General features: G+C 45.6%; 1 protein-coding gene across 1 annotated transcript in view; it reads left to right on the forward strand.

Moving 5' to 3' along the window:
• The first annotated feature begins 673 nt into the window (after positions 1-673).
• Positions 674-19729, forward strand: part of TTBK1 (tau tubulin kinase 1) — a 320320-nt gene continuing 301264 nt past the window's right edge. The window contains exon 1 of the mRNA XM_029592821.1: positions 674-827. Coding sequence (XP_029448681.1) covers positions 720-827 — 108 coding nt within the window. The 5' untranslated portion in view covers positions 674-719. The remainder of the gene's footprint in view (positions 828-19729) is intronic.

Here is a 19729-nt window from a genome sequence, read left to right on the forward strand (position 1 = left end):
CTCATCTCCTAGGAGAGAGGATCCCGGCTTCACCGCATGGTAGATAGAGGGAGGTGGAGAACACGCAGGGTCAAGCCGCTGCGTGCACTGTGACTGATACGTCTGCAGCTCCCTTTCCAAGCCCCAGTTCTGCACAAAGGGCAGAGCCAGCGGTGCCATGATCTCTCTTGTCAGTGTTTGTCACTAGAACTTCTTTCAGCTGCTTAGGGGCAGGACACATTTCTTGCTTTTTGAGCCGAATCTCGCAGTCCCACTTGATGAAGGTGTGCACTGATACCTGGAAGCTTTGACCGCTGAGCTGGATTCTGGTTGGTTGAGTCCAAGAGCTTGGCGCAGCTCTTCTTGTAAAGCAGCATCTTTTCCTTTGTCGGGGCGTGTCACTAATGTTTCCTGGCTGTGCTGCTTACATGAAGAGCTTGTAGTCCTGGGGTCTGACCACCTTTTCAGCTCAGTGCATGGTTGCTTTTCCTAGGTTTGTGTATGAAGGCAGCCGAGGAACACATGGAAACACGCTTCTCTGCATCTTGACTGGTCTGGCATGGTTGCATTGTTCTGAGCTTTTGTTGCTTGATATTTTAAGATGGATCTAATGAGCTTTTCCTTTGTCAGGATGCTGCAACTGGCACTACACCATAATCTGTCTTCTCCTTTTTTCCACTTTCCACCAGATAAATGGCTCATTTAAACCAAGCGCTAGCAAAATCTTCACTGGCTGGCAAATGCAGTGCCTAGCAGCAGCTATCAGGGACGACACAAACATGAGTGGCGGAGGAGAGCAGGCTGATATTTTGCCAGTCAATTATGTGGTGAAGGACCGCTGGAAAGTGGTAAGTATATTTAACATTCTCATTGTCCATCTGTCCCAGAACTAATCTAGGAATGAAGAACCTGATGGCAGGTGACTGCAAAGTCCACTTCTTTCCCTTTGTAATACTGTAGATCATGTATGGACAGTACTATCATGCAATGGTGCCACGATGGAAAGGTTCTCTCTGAGCACAGAAAAGTCTCGAAGGCTTTTCTGAGTAATCACAGGTCTTCTCTACAGCTGCAGGAGTCTCCTTTGTCTTTTTTTTTTTTCTGCTTTTGCAAAGGCACACATTTGTGCTGTCTCTTTTCAGCTTCTCACCAAATTCTTTGCATGTACATATATTTTTTTCTTTTTTCCTTGTTGCAAGTTCCCCCCCCCCCAAAAAAAAAAAGTTCTGTTACCTAAAATTTCCAAAATTGAGCTTGAGCTAGCTTCAGTTCTTTTTATGATGGCGTACAGCAAACTGGGCTTAAAAATGTCTTCTGAGTAAGAACTTGTTTTTGTGATTTGACAATAAAAAATTGTTTAAATATATATATATATATTTTTTATATGTTCCCATTGTTGTATTTGACGACTTTGTCATACCAGCATGCCCGCTGTGCTTTCTGCTCAGGCTCATTGTATGATGTGCCCAATTGTACTGTCTGCATCTGGATGTTCCCAAGGGCCAGAAGATCTGGAAGCTATGCACTAAAAAGATGTTTTCTTGTTTTTTAAATTTAGTAATTTTTATTGGTGTCCATCAAACAATAACAAGGGTTCAATAAAATACCAAAAATTGTATACAAGTGAATACCTAGAACAGCAAGCACATTTTTACAATAATATACAGTAAACCCCACCTTCCCTTCCTCCCTCCCCCCTCCCCTTGTTGCAATGCTCAAATCGCGCAATAAGGCTGAAATCATACGTTATATTGTACGACGTCAAAGTGATCGGCGTATACTCTGAAAAGTCTGAGAATAATAAACTAATAACCTCAGATCCCCCTCAATAAAAATCAAGACCAGTGAAATTGTCTCCAGTTCAGAAATAGGTCTCAAATTAGATTAAATTTACCTGTCTTGTGGTATTTTATAGCAGTAATTTTGTTCATGGTGCAAACTCTGTCCAAACATGATGATATTTACCTGTATGGTTGGGAGCTGATCCTGCTTCCAAAACAGGGCAATCTCCATTCTCGTAGCAATGCAGAATTGTTGAATCTGTCTTTGGGCATTAGAGTCTCTAGCAGAATCCAGAAGGTAGAGGAGAGCCAATTCTTTGGATAACAGAATGGATTCCTTGAGCATCTTGGATAAAATAACAGAGATCTCTTGCCAAATGGGCTGAATATGAAGGCATTCCCACCTCGTGGATAAAAGTTCCAGGTGGAGGACAGTCTTGCCAACATAGCGTGCTAAACTGGGGGCAAAATTTATGAATTTTAATAGGCATGTAATGCCATCTATAGAGCAATTTATAACTATTCTCAATTATGGAGGAGGAAATTGAAGAAGACTTGGTCGTTAGAAAAATGAGACCATTCCTCATCTGACAGTGTAAGGTTTAGGTCATGTTCCCAGGCTGTTATGTGGGCAGGCTTATCCTTCAAACGTGCATTTAATAACATATAAATCTTATAGATCAAGCCCTTTATAAGATAGGGGTGCGTGCAATAGCCTTCAAAATGAGATTTCTCAGAAGATAGGAGAGATTTCCTTAGAAGACCAGTAATAAAATGTGATCTGAAGGTAAGAAAAGAGTTCAGAATGAGGAAGATGGTATTTAATTCTCAGATCGTCAAAAGATGACATCTTCCCATTTATAAATATATATGCTCAATCTGAAGGATTCCTCTAATTTTCCATTCTTGAAAGGATTGGATGGACATGCTTGGAGGGAAAAGAAGATTGGAAATAAGATGTGGGACCAGTTGCCGATGTTTTCAAGTGGCCCAAACATTCAAAGTATGCCAAGTTGTAGGAGCCATTTTGGGGCAATGATACCAGGAGCGGCGGGGTTGCCACAGAGTAGCTCTCAAATGGCATGCCGTTCATCCATGATTGCTCTATCTGTACCCAGTGTTTATCTGTATTGGTATTGTGCCATTCAATTAGAGAGTGGGCACCCCCATCCTGCCATCTACCCTGGCTTGATAGAGAACAGAGCAGGCTACCCTGGGGGGGGGGGGGGTGTGTCTCTGTTTCCGAATAAAGTGGAGCAGTTTCTTTTGCCATGTTCTCAAGGTTGAATTAGATAATGGAGTTGGAAGGCTTTGAAAAAGGTAAAGAAACCTAGGTAGTATATTCATCTTTACTGTGCAAATCCTTCCCATCCAAGTAAGAGAGAGACAATCCCATTTTCCTAAATCTTGATAAGCAGGGGTATGTAATTTAGCTGATAAAGGTCCTTTAAGTGTTTGCCAATATATACTCCCAAATATTTGAGTTTTTGTAGAGCCCATTTGAAAGGGTGGTGAGCCTTTAGAAAGGATTCTGAGTATCACAGAAAATGTTTAGCAACTCCGACTTTTCTCAGTTAATCTTAAAGCCTGAAACAGCGCTAAAGGAGGCCAAATCAGATTCAATAGCTAGCAGAGATATGTGGGGATTGCTAATGGTAAAGAGAATATCGTCTGCAAATAATGGCAATTTTCCTAGCATGTAGCCAGATGGACTCAGGACCAATGGGTATTGTGCTCTCCTGATAGCAGATGGGAGACTGAGTCAGATTTCAACTCTGATGTCAGCCTACATATACCCGTGCAGCATACTTAGCTTTTCAGTATTTCTCCGTCTCCCATAGCAGATGCAGACACTGTCCAAAAGAGAATAGTGTAACATTTACAAAAAAGAAGAAGAAAATTTACCTTTAAGAAGAGAGCCCCGCTTCGCCTGCGGTGAAACCTAACTGTCCCTCCCCCAATCGAGATTTTCCTGAGGTTGATTCGATATTCCTCAGAGGTGAGCCTTAGTCCGCCAGCCGATTCCCGACATGGACGTTGCCCCCAGGGTGGCTGAAAGGCAGCGGGTGCAGATTCGAGCGCTGCGGTGAAGGTATTTCCCTCTCCCCCCTGCAGCTGGAGACCACCCGGCACGCGACCAGTAAGCGCAGAGACCAGGTAAGGTAGAAACCTTTTTCTTCTAAGTCTCCGGTCTCCAAGGCTCGAACAGCCATACCGACTTTCTTCTGAGATTTAAATCGGGTTGAGCAGCCTTCTTCTGGCTAGGCCCCGATCTGGTCGAGGGTCCACACACGTGGAGACTCTCCGGGGGGCCGCCATCTTGTTGCTGGGGTAGTCTGTGCCATCTTCCCCCCCTCGCCATCGGTACAAGCGGAGTAGGCCCGAGGCGCCTAACTTGAGCGCGTCCGTAGGGATAGACGCTTAACTGAGCACACATCTGGGTTGTGTGCACAGCGGCGCACACAACTAGGCCGCGCGCATAACTGTGCCATGTGCACAAAATCCGCTGCCTGCATGCAAAACTTGTGCGTACGTACTGTGCATAACTTCTGCGCTCCTGACGCGCACAACTAAGATCATCCGTGTGCATATCTCTCGCATGGACGATTTTTTAAGCCTTATACGTGCACAAACAATGGCACCACCATCCAAGAAGGCCAAGGGACCTTTCCTTTTCCCAGCCTGCCACTTAAGAGCTGCACAGCCTGAATTAGAATCCCTCCTGTGCCAGCAGTGTGAACAGAATCAGGGAGAACCAAATCAAGACCTCCCACAGCCAGGAAAGGGTACCGGAACCACTGATGATAGCACCCTGGACCTATGTCCAACTCGGCGCTCCCCACAGGAAAGCTCCTCCGGGGCTTCCACTACAACCCCTCCTGGCATCAATATGGACCCAGGAATCTTCTCCTGGGTGGAATTTTTCAAAGGGCTGCAAACCTTTGTCCAGGCGCAACCAGCCCCGGCTGTCCACTTGCCTCAAACTCTGCCGGAAGCACAAGTCCTTCCCAGCACCTCCCAAGGCTCTAGAGACATGCCTCTCCTATCCAAGATCATCCCAGATGGGGATCCAGACACCTCAGAGGAGGAAACAGACTCCCTGGAAGAAGGGGAAATCCCCCCCCCCCCCCCCGGGATGGAGCTATACCAGACCATGCTCAGATTCTTCCACAAAGAAGAGTTACCAGCCCTCGTGTCCCAAACTATGAAGACACTGGGTCTCCCAGGCACGGACCCCTACATTGGAACCCAGAAAGAATCCCATGTTGGTGTACCTCTGTAAAGCCTAATGCTATTTTCCTTTGTTGGAGCCGATCAAGGAACCGATTGACCTGGAATGGAATGCTCCAGAGGCCAGTTTTAATGGGGGGCAGGCACTAGAAGCGCTATACCCGCTGGAACCCACAGCCAAGGAACTTCTACGCTTCCCTAAAGTGGACGCTATGATCTGTGGTGTTTCAAAACGCACCACAATCCCTGTGGAGGAGGAGCGGCACTGAAGGATGCCCAAGATAGAAAGCTGGAAGCCATCCTTAAGCAGTCCTTTGTCTCAGCATTGACACTACAAATTGCCTCCTGCTGCACCTTGGTGGCATGTTCCTGTTTGATCCTCTCCAGAGACGCTACCATGCCCGGGGAAGCGATGGAACCTACGTTCTCATTCCTCACTGATGCTACCGCTGACCTCGTGTGCACATCATCCAGGGGTGTCGCCACCGCAGTGGCGGCCAGAAGACAGTTACGGCTCCGAAACTGGTCGGCTGACGTGACTTCCAAGGGGAACCTCATAAAAATGCCTTTTAAAGGATCTCTCCTGTTCGGAAGCGAACTGGAGAAGTTAGCCAACAAATGGGGTGAATCCCCAGTACCCCGATTACCTGAAGACAGGAACAAAAAAACATATCAGTGCTCCTCCCACCGAAGAACCAAGGGTAGAGGATTGCACCATTTTAAACTTTACAAGAACATACAGTCCCACCTCGTACTTCCGGAAGGTTTCAGTCCTTTCGGAACAAGCACATTAAGAGAGAAGCAAGCTCAGGGGAGGCTCCGGCCGTGCCCCACAATGAGAAGACACAGGCCCATCCACAGGAAGAAGACATAGGGGGCAGACTTACCCTCTTCTACCAAAGATGGGTCGAAGTAACATCAGACAAGTGGGTCCTAACTATCATTCGAGAGGGGTACGCCCTGGAATTCCAAAGCATCCCCCAGACCAATTTGAGATCACCGTGCCACTCCCACTCCAAGAGTCTGGCAGTGGAAACCATGCTAGCAAGACTACTCAGCCTGAAGGCGATAACTCCGGTGCCTATGTCTCAACAAAATACTGGTCACTATTCCATCTATTTTATCGTTCCCAAGAAAGAAGGAACATTCCGACTCATCCTTGTCCTCAAGGCAGTCAACCATTACCTGAAGGTACCACACTTCCACATGGAAACCCTACGCTCTATTATAATGGCAGTGCAACCGGGAGAATTCTTAACCTCCCTGACCTATCCAAAGCCTACCTTCACATCCCGGTCCATCAGGACCACCAGCACTTCCTTTGCTTTGTGATACTGGGCAATCATTACCAATTTCGAGCGCTACCCTTTGGACTAGCTACCACTCCCAGAACCTTCACCAAACTGATGGTGGTAGTAGCGGCTGCACTGAGGAAAGAAGGAGTTCTGGTACTTCCTTACTTGGATGATTGGCTGATCAGAGCAAAGTCTCTGGAGGAGAGTCGCCACGCGACCACCAGAGTCAAGAACTTACTACAAGAGCTCGGGTGGGTCGTGAACACAGCCAAGAGCTGCTTACAGCCCTCCCAGTCACTAGAATACCTGGGAGTCCGGTTCGATACCAAGCTGGACAAGGTCTACCTTCCCCCTCCAAGAAGAAGGAAACTGATGGGTCAATTGCGGAACCTGTTGCACTTGGTTCGCCCCAAGGTATGGGACTACCTTCAAGTCCTCAGCCTCATGACCTCAACTCTGGCAGTTGTTTCGTGGGCAAGGACCCATATGTGACCACTACAACGCTCCCTATTGTCACGATGGAATCCGGTGTCCCAAAACTACTCAATTTGCCTCTAGCTACCGACGGAGGTTCGGCATCAGCTTCATTGGTGGCTTCAAGAATAACACCTAAGCAGAGGCATAAACCTATCCACACTGAAGTGGATCTTGCTCACCACGGACGCAAGTCTGCGAGGGTGAGGAGCCCACTGTCAGGAACTAACAGCCCAGGGACAATGGAACAAAGAAGAGGCAGAATGGAACATAAACCACCTGGAAGCTCGAGCGGTCAGACTAGCCTGCCTACGATTCAGCCACAGACTCCGAGGCGAGTCTGTCAGAGTCATGTCGGGCAACGCCACAACCGTGGCCTACATCAACCGCCAGGGAGGAACTAGGAGCCAGCAGGTGTCTCTGGAAATAGACCCTCTCATGGAGTGGGCAGAAACAAACCTGCAAGAGATTTCGGCTTCCCACATCGTGGGAAAAGACAACATCTCAGTGGATTACCTCAGCAGAAAGAGCCTAGACCCAGGGGAATGGTCGCTGGCGGACACAGCCTTCCAGATGATAGTGAATCGATGGGGTCCCCCAGCCATGGACCTCCTAGCAACTTGTCACAATGCCCAGGTCCCCAGATTCTTCAGCCGCAGACGAGAACCATAGTCTCAAGGAATCGACGCTCTTGTCCAGAACTGGCCAGAAGAAGATCTCCTGTATGCCTTTCCACCCTGGCCACTACTGGGCAGGGTCTTTCACAAGATAGAGCACCACAGGGGACTAGTCCTACTAGTTGCCCCGGATTGGCCAAGAAGACCATGGTACGCAGACATGTGAAGACTATTGGCGGGGAATCCTCTGCATTTACCGCCATGCAGGGACCGATCTCCCACGAAGACCCATCTTGATTCTTTCTTACGGTATGGCCCTTGAAAGGACTAACCTAAGGAAGCGCAGCAACTCAAAAGCCGTGATTGACACCCTGCTCCGAGCACACAAGTTCTCCACCTCTCTGTCTTACATAAGGATCTGGAGAGTATTTGAAGCCTGGTGTGAAGACCGCATCCTCCTTCCGAGGACAGCCAAGATTCCCACGATCCTAGAATTCCTACAGGACGGCATGCAGAAGGGGTTGTCTCTCAACTCTCTCAAGATTCAAGTCACTGCACTGGCCTGTTTCAGGTCTGAAGCGGACGGCATCAGACTATCAATTCATCCTGATGTGTCTTGCTTCCTGAAAAGAGTTAAACAACTCCGGCCACTTCTAAAGTGGCCGGTGCCTCTATGGAATCTCAACCTAGTACTAGACTTTCTAGCAGGGGAGTTCTTCAGACCAACAAGTGGCCTGTCTCTACACCTCTTGACCTTAAAGACTGCATTCTTGATCACAATATGCTCAGCTCGGCGCATCTCCGAACTTCAAGCACTATCCTCTCGAGAACCATTCCTCAGGTTCACCCCAGGCACCATTCAGCTGCGTACAGTACCATCCTTCCTTCCAAAAGTGGTTTCCCAGTTCCATATAAACCAGACCACATCCTTACCATCACCAAATGAACACAGAGATTCGGAAGACTCGCGCCTCCTTCGCCACCTGATTGTCAGCAGAATCCTAGTCCTATACCTTGAGATCGGAAGCCTTGCGTAAAACTGATCACCTGTTCATCCTTCACAGTGGGAAGAAACAAGGGGACGCGGCATCGCGGGCGACCATAGCCCGCTGGATCAAAGAAGTCATTAATGCTGCCTACATAGAGGCAGGAAAACCACTACCTCTACAGGTCAAGGCACATTGTACAAGGGCCCAGGCAGTCTCCTGGGCTGAAACCAGGCTGCTTTCGCCAGCCGAGATCTGTCGGGCGGCGACATGGTCCTCCCCACACTCCTTCTCCGGGTTCTACCGCATGGATGTCCAGGCCAGGAAGGATACAGCCTTCGCAAGGGCAGCACTAAGTGGGCCACGGGCAGCCTCCCACCCGTTAGGAAGTACAAAAGATACTCCCCTATTGGTCCTGAGTCCATCTGGCTACACACTAGGAAATGGAGAAATTACTTACCTGATGATTTCGTTTTCCTTAGTGTAGACATATGGACTCAGCATCCCACCTACGGCTGCTCCAGAAATAGAGAACCTCTGATATCAATCTCGAGACTGTACGGGTAAGCCTCGGCCTACCTCTATGTTAAGATACCTGTAGTTACCTAGGTGTCGGCGTTTATTGTTTCAGCGCTCCGGCGGTCTCCAGTGCCAAAACGTTTTAATATAATCAGTTGAACCTGTTCAAAATGAATCAAGATTACTCAAGTGTAATCAAGAATCAAGCAACATATATCCACAATGGCTTTTCGAGGAGAATACTGAAGAGCTAAGTATGCTGCACGGGTATATGTAGGCTGATGTCAGAGTTGAAATCTGACTTTGTCTCCCATCTGCTACCAGGAGAGCACAATATCCATTGGTCTTGAGTCCATCTGTCTACACTAAGGAAAACGAAATTATCAGGTAAGTAATTTCTCCATTAAAGGACTTGGGACCTAATTGTAAACCAGAGATTAGAGGACTATTCCTTAAAGTAATGGCTAAGGGTTCAAGAAATATGGCAAAAAGTAGAGGTGAAAGGAGACAGCCTTGTCTAGTATCTTGCTGAACATTAAAAGTATCAGAATACCCACTATTAATATTTAGACAGGCTTTGAGGTTATTATAAAGGGCATGTAACCAGTTTTGAAAAAAGGAACCAAATCCCATTGCATTCAGAGTAGAAAACAAGAATGGCCAGTGAACCATGTCGAATGTCTTTTCGGTGTCAATAGCTAATAGAGTGGCTATATGTTTCTTATGCGCCCTCCAAATTATATTCAAAATTTTATAGATATTGTCACTAGCCATTCTAGCAGGAATAAAACTTGCCTGGTCTGGATGTATAATATGAGAGATAAAACGGTTGAGGCAATCAGCCAATACTTTGGCTAGTAGTTTCAGGTCAAGGTTTGTGATATGTTACAGGAGGACCTTGCAAGACTAGAAGATTGGGCATTCAAATGGCAGATGAAATTTAATGTGGATAAGCGCAAGGTGTTGCATATAGGGAAAAATAACCCTTGCTGTAGTTACACGATGTTTGGTTCCATATTAGGAGCTACCACCCAGGAAAAAGATCTAGGCATCATAGTGGATAATATTTTGAAATCGTCAGCTCAGTGTGCTGCAGCAGTCAAAAAAGCAAACAGAATGTTAGGAATTATTAGGAAGGGAATGGTTAATAAAACGGAAAATGTCGATCTGTCAGCAGCCTTTGACACAGTGGACCACAAAAGGCTTATTTCTAGCCTGGAATCCATCGGGCTCGCTGGAAAAACCCTTAACTGGTTTACCTCTTTCCTTAAAAACAGGTTTTTCAAAGTCTCCTACAACAGCATTTCATCTGTGGCCATCCCTCTGGAAACAGGAGTTCCTCAAGGGTCGGCTTTATCGCCCATTCTCTTTAATATCTACCTTCTACCTTTATGCCAACTCCTTTCAAGCCTTAACATCATTTTCTACATGTATGCTGATGACATACAACTTCTCATTCCTATAACTTCGTCCTTAGAAGACGCAATGTCAAAAGCAGCTTCACACCTTGATGCAATACGAAAATTGCTAAACAACCTAAGATTATGGTTAAATATGAGCAAAACAGAATGTATTCTAATTACAAGAAAAAACTCTGGTGCAACATCCACTCCACCCTTCCAATTTGACAACATTCAAATTCATCTTAAAGACAACGTTAAAGACCTTGGTATTTGGCTAGATAATGAGCTAAATTACAAAAAACACATCACAACAAGAACAAGAGAAGGCTTCCACAAAATTCAAATTCTCAAACACCTAAAACCACTGCTTCACCCCCAGGACTTCAGAACCGTTCTTCAAGCCCTCATCTTCTCCAGTTTGGACTACTGCAACTCCCTTCTAATAGGCCTTCCTAAATCAGCCTTAAGACCACTGCAGTTACTCCAAAATGCAGCTGCCGGAGTCCTGACTGGCAAAAGAAAATCCGACCACATATCCCCAGTACTCTACAATTTACAATGGCTATCGGTTGAAAAAAGAATAGAGTACAAAATCCTCACAATCCTACACAAGACAATTCATAATGCAGATTACACTGCCCTGGACAATATTATACATTTACATAAATCATCACGTACAACAAGGTCAACATATAAAATTCAGCTGGATGTTCCTTCACTACCACAAGCCAAACTATCCTCCACAAGAAATAGAGCCATCTCCATCGTCGGCCCAAAATTATGGAACTCATTACCTCATCACCTCAATTCGCAAGTAAACGTTAAATCTTCTAAAAAAGAACTTAAAGCCTGGCTACTCTCACAGTCCTGCAATGGTTGCTCACCCAATGACAGCAGAACATAAATCTTTGATTTCATCCTCTGCGCATTCCATTTTACGTGAGCAATCCCCCGCCTACGACGACCGCCCTGACTCACAGAAACCTTTCTCGCTTTTGTTACGGTATCAACCGTCCCCCTACAAGATTTTTATAGTCATATTTCTAATATATAATGTATTTATTGACTATTACTAAGTTATTGTTCTGATTCAATTTTTTTACTGTTATACTGTTATGGATTTAAATGTAACTGGTTTGTTATAATGTAAACTGGAGTGAAGGCAATGTCTGCTATACCTCGGTATATAAACAAATGCTAAATAAATAAATAATGCCTCTGTATCACTCCATGGTGAGACCGTACCTTGAATGCTGTGTACAATTCTGGTCACCGCATCTCAAAAAAGATATAGTTGTGATGGAGAAGGTACAGAGAAGGGCAACCAAAATGATAAAGGGGATGGAACAGCTCTCCTATGAGGAAAGGCTGAAGAGGTTAAGGCTGTTCAGCTTGGAGAAGAGATGGCTGAGGGGGGGAGGGATATGGTAGAGGTCTGTAAGATCATGAGAGGTCTTGAACGAGTAGATGTGAATCGGTTATTTATACTTTCGTATAATAATAGAACTAGGGGGCTTTCCATGAAGTTAGCAAGTAGCAGATGTAAGACTAATCGGAGAAAATTATTTTTCATTCATCGCACAATAAAGCTCTGGAATTTGTTGCCAGGGGTTGTGGTTAGTGCAGTTAGCGTAGCTGGGTTCAAAAAAGGTTTGGATAAGTTCTTGGAGGATAAGTCCATTAACGGCTATTAATCAAGTTTACTTAGGGAATAGCCACTGCTATTAATTGGATCAGTAGCATGGGATCTTCTTAGTGTTTGGGTAATTGCAAGGTTCTGTGTGGCCTGGTTTAGCTTCTGTTGGAAACAGGATGCTGGGCTTGATGGACCCTTGGTCTGACCCAGCATGGCAATTTCTTATGTTAAGGTTAATCAAGGAGGTGGTCTATAAGAGTCACAGAGAGCAGGGTCGCGTCCTGATTTGGCGATAATGGTAACGCCCGCCAAGTTAGAATCAGGAAGTAACAAATCTCCAGAGTGGAGAAAATTAAATAATTTTTGTAGGTGTGTTACTAGAAAGGAGGCAATTTGCTTGTAAAATTTTGTTGTAAGCCCATCAGGACCTGGCGCTTTGCCTACCTTCAGATTTGTAATGACTGCTAAAAGCTTGGGGGTGGTGATCTCAGCCGCTAATGATTCTCTCATTTTTAAGGTTAGGTGGGGTAATGTGATAGAATTCAGGTATGCCTCAATGGCTTTCGGAGAGATTGAGGGATCCGAGCAATAAAGAGTCTGATAGAATTTAAGGTTTTGAGAAGGAATCTTTTTCAATTTGTTAGCAAGCATTCCCTGCTTTCTCTTCCCTCAAAATACTCCTGCCGGTCTAATTCCATAGAATGGGCTATTCACATGGATTCTACTCGATGTAGGGAATAAGTTTTCATAAACTTAAGGGAGTGTTCTTTTGATAAGCCCAGAATATTATGGTGAAGTTGAGTACATGTCACTTCTTCCTGCTTTTTCAAGAAGGAAGAACGGGGACTTCCAGTGACGTCAGCCGGCAGCGAGGAGGGTTGATTGTGCGCTCCAGCCCCCCTCCCCCCGGGCAAAATTCATGGCGAAACATAGTCCCCTGGTGGCACATTGAAATAGCCCCACCAACATGAAGGCGCTGAAATTCAGGTGTGATGGCAGGGAAAAAGAAAACAGTGGATTTGCAGCACCTTTCTTTAAAAAAAAAAAAAAAAAAAGAAAAACAAAAAACAAACAGTGAGAGCTGTAGCGAGCCAGTGGTGGAGGCAACCCAAAATGGCTGCGGCTCACTGGAGCACGGCAGAGGTAGTGAGCCCGATGGTTCTCAGCATGCAGTGAGCAGCCCACACGGGAGGAACTCTAGGGGCTGGTTTGTGACCTCTGCGACAATATAAGCAAGAACTCTGAAACCTGAGTGGACGCCCAGGCTGAGTCCTTAGGTCAGCTGGATGGGAAATTTCATTTGCTACAGAGAGACTATGCTGATTTACAAGACAAGATAGAAGATTTGGAAAATCGGGCTAGGAGGAGCAATTTGTGCTTCAGGTGGGGTACCGAAGACCCCAACAGAAGAGGACTGCAAAACAATTGTCAGTATTTGTCAGGCGATTCTCCAGTCTCAGCCTGGAGAGGAAACTGAGTGTACTATAGACTTAGAACAAGCACATCATAAGATATGTCATACTGGGTCAGAACAAGGTTCCATCAAGGCCGGTATCCTGTCTCCAACAGTGGTGAATTCAAGTCACAAGTACCTGGGAAGTACCCAAACATTAAATAGATCTCATGCTACTAATGCCAGCAACAAGCAGGAGCTCTTCCTATAGATTAAAAGCAGTTTATGAACTTTTCCATGTACATAACCAAATCTTTTTTAAACCCAGCTACACCAGCTGCCTTAACCACATCTTCTGGCAATGAATTCCAGAGCTTAATTGTGTGTTGAGTGAAAAAATAATTTTCTCTGATATGTTTTATGCTACTTGCTAAGGTCATGAAGTGCCCCCTAGTCCTTGCAATATCCAAAATGTTAAATAACCTTTTCATATTTACCCATTCAAGTCCTTTCATTATTTTGTAGACCTCTATCATATCCCCCCTTAGCCATCTTTTCTCCAAGTTGAACAGCCCTAACTTCTTTACCTTTCCTCATAAAGGAGCCATTTCATGCCCTTTATCATTTTGGTCACCCTTTTCTATACTTTCTCCAGCGTAACTATATATTTTTAGGATAGTATTCAAGGTGCTGCGATCTAACCAGGGAGTGATACAAATGCATTATGACATCCTCCTTTTTATTTGCCATTCCCTTGCTAATAATTCCTAACATTCTGTTTATTTTCTTGACTGTCACAGTATACTGAGCCGACAATTTCAATGTAATATCAACTATGATGCCCAGATCTTTTTCCTGGGTGGTAACTCTCTTAAAAAGGAACCTAACACATTGTAGCTACAGAATGAGTTTGTTACGCCTGTCTGTCGCAGACGGCTACGACCTCTCATGCTCACCTTTTTTTCCCTGCACCATCAAGTCTGGGAAGAATGGCGGTCTCTGCTAATCCCCGCTGACCTCTCCGGCATTCCCGGGACAGTGTGGGCACCGCCAACTGCATCTTGGACTGGAATTACTTAGGCATGAGCGCACAAGGGCCTCCTTTGAACACATCATGGCGGGAACCTCGGGGGAACAGGAAGTCCTCGAATGAGGTGGATTCAGCAAGACTGAACTCCTTGCTAACTCGAAGCTGAATCCACCTCATTCGAGGGCTTCCTGTTCCTGACTTTGGTCTTGACATCTAACACTCTGAGTACCCGCTCCTCGGGGGCTCCCCTGCATTCCCGGCTATCTGCTCCTCAGAGGGCCTACCTGCCTGACTTCTACCAGACCTGCTTCTCAGGTCTCTCTCTCTCTTTCTCTCTCTCTCCAGGAACCATCTATAGTGAGTACCTCTATTGACCTGTACCATTCAAACTGTATTGAGGACTCCCGCGGTGTACCCCGAGCCTTGGGCCACTACCGCCTTTTCGTCTGTAGAACTTATTCAGCTTTCCTGCACTGCAGAGTATTGACAGATCAACTACGGGAGCCACTTCTGGGATCCAGCATCTCTATCAGTTCTTCAACATCTACTGTACAGACATCCTTGGCATACCCCGCTCCGCAGGCCACTACCGGATCTGTATTCCTGAGGTGCCTAAACTCGTCAGAGGGGATTCCTGGCATACCCCACTCTGTGGGTCACTTCCAGATCTTCTCATCTGTGGCCTCGTCCTGGGTATTCCCCATTGCTCTGGACTGAACTATTTCATCTCCAACTCTGTGGACATTACTTTTTTTCTTCCTTCAGAATAAAGTCTCTACTTCTAGCTATGTCCCACGCCACCGAGACTACGCCTGCTGATAGTGAGGCTTACAGGGCTCCTCCCTATGGGCGGAGACACCTCTCATCTCAGCCCAGGGTTCACGTTCTTATATAAACAATTTATTTTTCCCTAAATGCATACCCTTTGCACTTGTCCACATTAGATGGTGCTATTGGTGCGGGCCACCCATCGGGTTCCGAGCCCGAACACGCGGCCTACCCGGTCCTGAACCCAGCTGTGACGCCGACAGCGGATTGCCCCCACCGGCGCACCTCACATCCGGCCGAGAGGTCCCTATAATAACAGGACTTCCTCCCAGGTGTCTCGCGCACAAGGAGCACAACAAAGGGGCCTGCCCCTTAGTGTGCTCCTTTGTGTCTTCCCTGTGTCCCTCACATCTCTCTTCAAACCACGCCACCCTCTCTACCACCTAACACAGCTTCTCTTACTATCACAACTCAGGATACCCTCATCTCTACAGGACACCCATCTCACCCACACCAAGATGCATACACTCCCCATACCCATCATCAAATATATACACCGCAACCACATAAAATCCACCATCCCAACCCAAACACACCAACCAAGATCCCTCATACCCATCATGACATCCCCCCTCACACAACTAATAGGACTCACACTATTCATGCTGATGCTATTCAATGCACAATCCCTAGCTAAAAAAATCCACATATTTAATGACCTCCTAACTGACTCAAAGCCAGACATCTGTGCCATCACAGAAACATGGCTCAAAAACACTGACATTGCACTACTAAACCAATTACCTTCACATCTCTACAACATACACTCCATACCCAGATCCAAAGAAAGAGGAGGCGGCCTTCTCCTCGTAACCAAAAAAAGAACTTAACCTCACCCCCCCAAACAGTCAATATACCCCCAAATATGAGCTCGGCTTCTTCAAATCCCCAATGCTACAAATATGCTTAATATACACTCCCCCTGGTCTCCTAGAACATGACCCATCTCCCCTCATCGAATTCTTTGTAGACAACTTAGATCACAGCACACCCGCCGTATTACTCGGCGATTTCAACCTCCATGTCAACGCCTGCCCACCTTCCCCCTCCTGGGAAGCATTCCTCTCCTCCCTCGAAGCCATGGGATACAAACAAATCATAAACCTCCCAACCCATAAAGCAGGCCACATCCCTGATCTGATCTTCACTAATTCCAGCATAGCCACCACTCAAATCCCAACCTGCAGCCCAGTACCTTGGTCCGACCACTCCCTCATAAACACCCCCCTCTCCATAAAGAAATAAACTCCCCCCCCCACTCCCCATAATCACTCCTTCCAATTCCGTAAACCATGCTCAAGAGAGGACTTAATAGAATCCTGTACTGACATCTTAAACAAGATTGATCTCACTAACCCCGAATCAGCTATAACCTCGTGGAACGACACCACCAAAAACATTGCGGATAAAATCTGCCCACTCAAAACAATAAATGTGAACTCCGCCCGCAGCAACAAAAAAGCATGGTTCACACCTGAACTTAAACTCAAAAACAACCTGAGAATAAAGGAAAGAAAATGGAGAAAGCACCCCTCCCCCTCCCTACTTGCCTCATACAAGACATCCATGCATGAATACAGGATCAACATCCTAAAAACGAAGCACGACTTCCACGCACTCAAAATATACGACTATCAGTACAATGCCAAGGCCCTTTTCTCTCTAATATCCAACCTAACTGAGCCAATCCCCACACACAATCCCACCCTAGACACCAAAAACAAATGTGACAACCTAGCCTCCTTCTTCCACAACAAAAAACAAACAAAAAAATAAAAACAGGGGTGGGTAAGAGTATGGGGTAAGGGTGTGGCCTGCTTGTTACAGCGGTTGCTACCCCTAATTGAGCTGGACGTTCACTTGGATGCAGATACAGCGCTGCTCTCTAAATTGGTGGTGGGGTGGAGGAGAATTAGGGCTGGAGGGTACTGGAAGCCAATAGTAACAGGTGGGAGAGAAAAAAAGGGGAAAAATGGATAAAGTGCGTAGCTTGCTGGGCAGACTGGATGGGCCGTTTGGTCTTCTTCTGCCGTCATTTCTATGTTTCTATGTTTCTATGTAAAGTATCCAAACTGACAGCCAATTTTCCCCCGGACTTGTCCTTCACCTTGCCACCCCACTCCAACAACACAGCCTTCCTTGAAAACCTTGAAACCACATCATCATGTGAAATTAAATCACTATTAAGGAAAATCAACCCCTCCTCACACCCCTTAGACCACATCCCATCCAAAATGCTACGAACCATCCCCGAAACTATAGCCACAACCTTATCCGAAATCATCAACTTCTCCATCACCCATGGTGACATTCCATCCACCCTCAAGTTAGCCATTGTGAAACCAATCCTAAAAAACCTAACCTCGACCTGTCAGAACTATCTATCGCCCAATCTCAAATTTACCACTACTAGCCACTCACTGAATACTTAGACACACACAACATTCTATCCCCATCCCAGTTCGGATTCCAAAACTTTTTCAGCACTGAAACACTCCTAATATCTCTCACAGACACTTTACTCAAAGGCATGGATAAAGGGCAAGCATACATCCAAGCTATGCTTGACATCTCCTCTGCCTTCGACACTGTCAACCACAAAATCCTACTAAACCAACTCACGAACATAGGTATAACTGGTACTGCCCACTGCTGGTTTAAATCTTACCTGGAAAACAGACACTTCAAAGTCAAACTTAGCAACAGTGAATCTGACCCCATCAAACTTACCCAACGTGTATCCCAAGGCTCTGCCCTCTCCTCCACCCTCTTCAATATCTACCTGCTTACCCCTCTGCCACCTCTTAACTAACCTAGGTATCGTCCATTTCATCTACGTGGACGATGTTCAAATTATCATTCCCATCACAGACTCACTATCCAGGGCCCTAAAAACCTGGAACAATTGCATCAAATCTATCAACCAACTCCTTACTAACCTCAACCTGGCACTCAACACCACCAAAACTGAACTCCTCATAATCTGTCACAATCATCCCTCACTTAATCACATACTATCGAGTACCGCTCCCCTCTCAGCCCCCTTCCCACAACACGTACGCAACCTGGGTGTCAACATTGACAACCAACTAAACCTAAAAACCTACATAAAATCCACCTTAAAGGAATGCTACTTTAAACTGCATGTATTAAAGAAAATTAGACCCCTCCTACACACACACATGACTTCTGCACTGTCCTACAAACCCTAATCTTCGCTAAAATTGACTACTGTAACTCCCTCCTCATAAGCTTCCCCTCCTCCACCATCAACCCCTCCAATTATTACAGAATGCCACTGCCAGAATGCTAACCAACACCCGTAGAAAAGAGCACGTCACACTCATCCTCAGAGACCTCCACTGGCTCCCGATCTCCTCTAGAATCCTCTACAAAACCCTCTCCCTTATACATAAAACATTACACAACCAAAACATCACCTGGCTAAACAACGCATTCCTCTTCAACTCTTCTAACAGACCAACCTGATCTGCCTATAAAGGAACCCTTCACATTCCCTCTCCCAAAACCACACACTGGACCTCCACTAGAGATAGAGCACTCAATAGCCGGACCCATCAACTGGAACTCAATGCCACCCGACCTACGCATGGAACCATGCACACACACATTCAAAAAAAAAAATTGAAAATGTGGCTCTTCAAGCTAGCCTACCCCTAAACCCCCTTGTTATCTCCCTGGTACCATCACACTACATGACTTTAACTACAGTTTCAATTGTATAATTTATATATGTTATCTTCAAGTCCACTATATAAACTTCTGGCACCCTCTCAGACCATACCGTGTAATGTGTACATAGTTCTGTTTATGTTTATTTATATTTACATATATATTTTTCCTTCAACACCTTATACTCTCTGCACACCATGTTTTTGTACGCCCCCTGTTTACCATGCCATGTAACAAATCGTTCCAATTATTTTCTCTATCATGTTATGTTATCTATAAACCGATACGATGTGCAAACGGCTATCGGTATATAAAAGCCTTTAAATAAAGAAAAATAAATATTTCATCTGCCATATGGAGGCCTAGTCTTCCAAGTGGTCCTCCTGCAATTTATCACAATCTGCTTGTGATTTAGCTACTCTGAATAATTTTGAGTCATCTGCAAATTTGATCACTTCACTTATCATATCTTTCCAGATCAATTATAAATATATTAAAAAGCACCTGTCCAAGTACAGATCCCTGAGGCAATCCACTGTTTACATTTTTTACACTGAGAAAACTGACCATTTAATCCTTCTCTCTGTTTCCTGTCTTTAAGAACATCGAGCACTGAGTCCTCGCGTGTCCAACAAATCTAGAGAAATCATTGCCTGTTTCCATGCCTACTGGTTAAAGGAGCGTATTTCCACTATCGCCCGGAAACAGCCTGTTTGGATGTGAAATGGCCATCCTGTCACTATCTATATGGATCTAGCTCCCGGCACCCTGAGAAAGCACCTCGAACTGCGTGAAATCACAGCTATTTTGCGAAGGAGTCAGTAAAATATAGGTGGCTATTTCCTTTTTGACTGTCTCTTACTA

The sequence above is a fragment of the Rhinatrema bivittatum genome, chromosome 3 (genome assembly GCF_901001135.1).
Source record: "Rhinatrema bivittatum chromosome 3, aRhiBiv1.1, whole genome shotgun sequence".
Lineage (NCBI taxonomy): Eukaryota > Metazoa > Chordata > Amphibia > Gymnophiona > Rhinatrematidae > Rhinatrema > Rhinatrema bivittatum.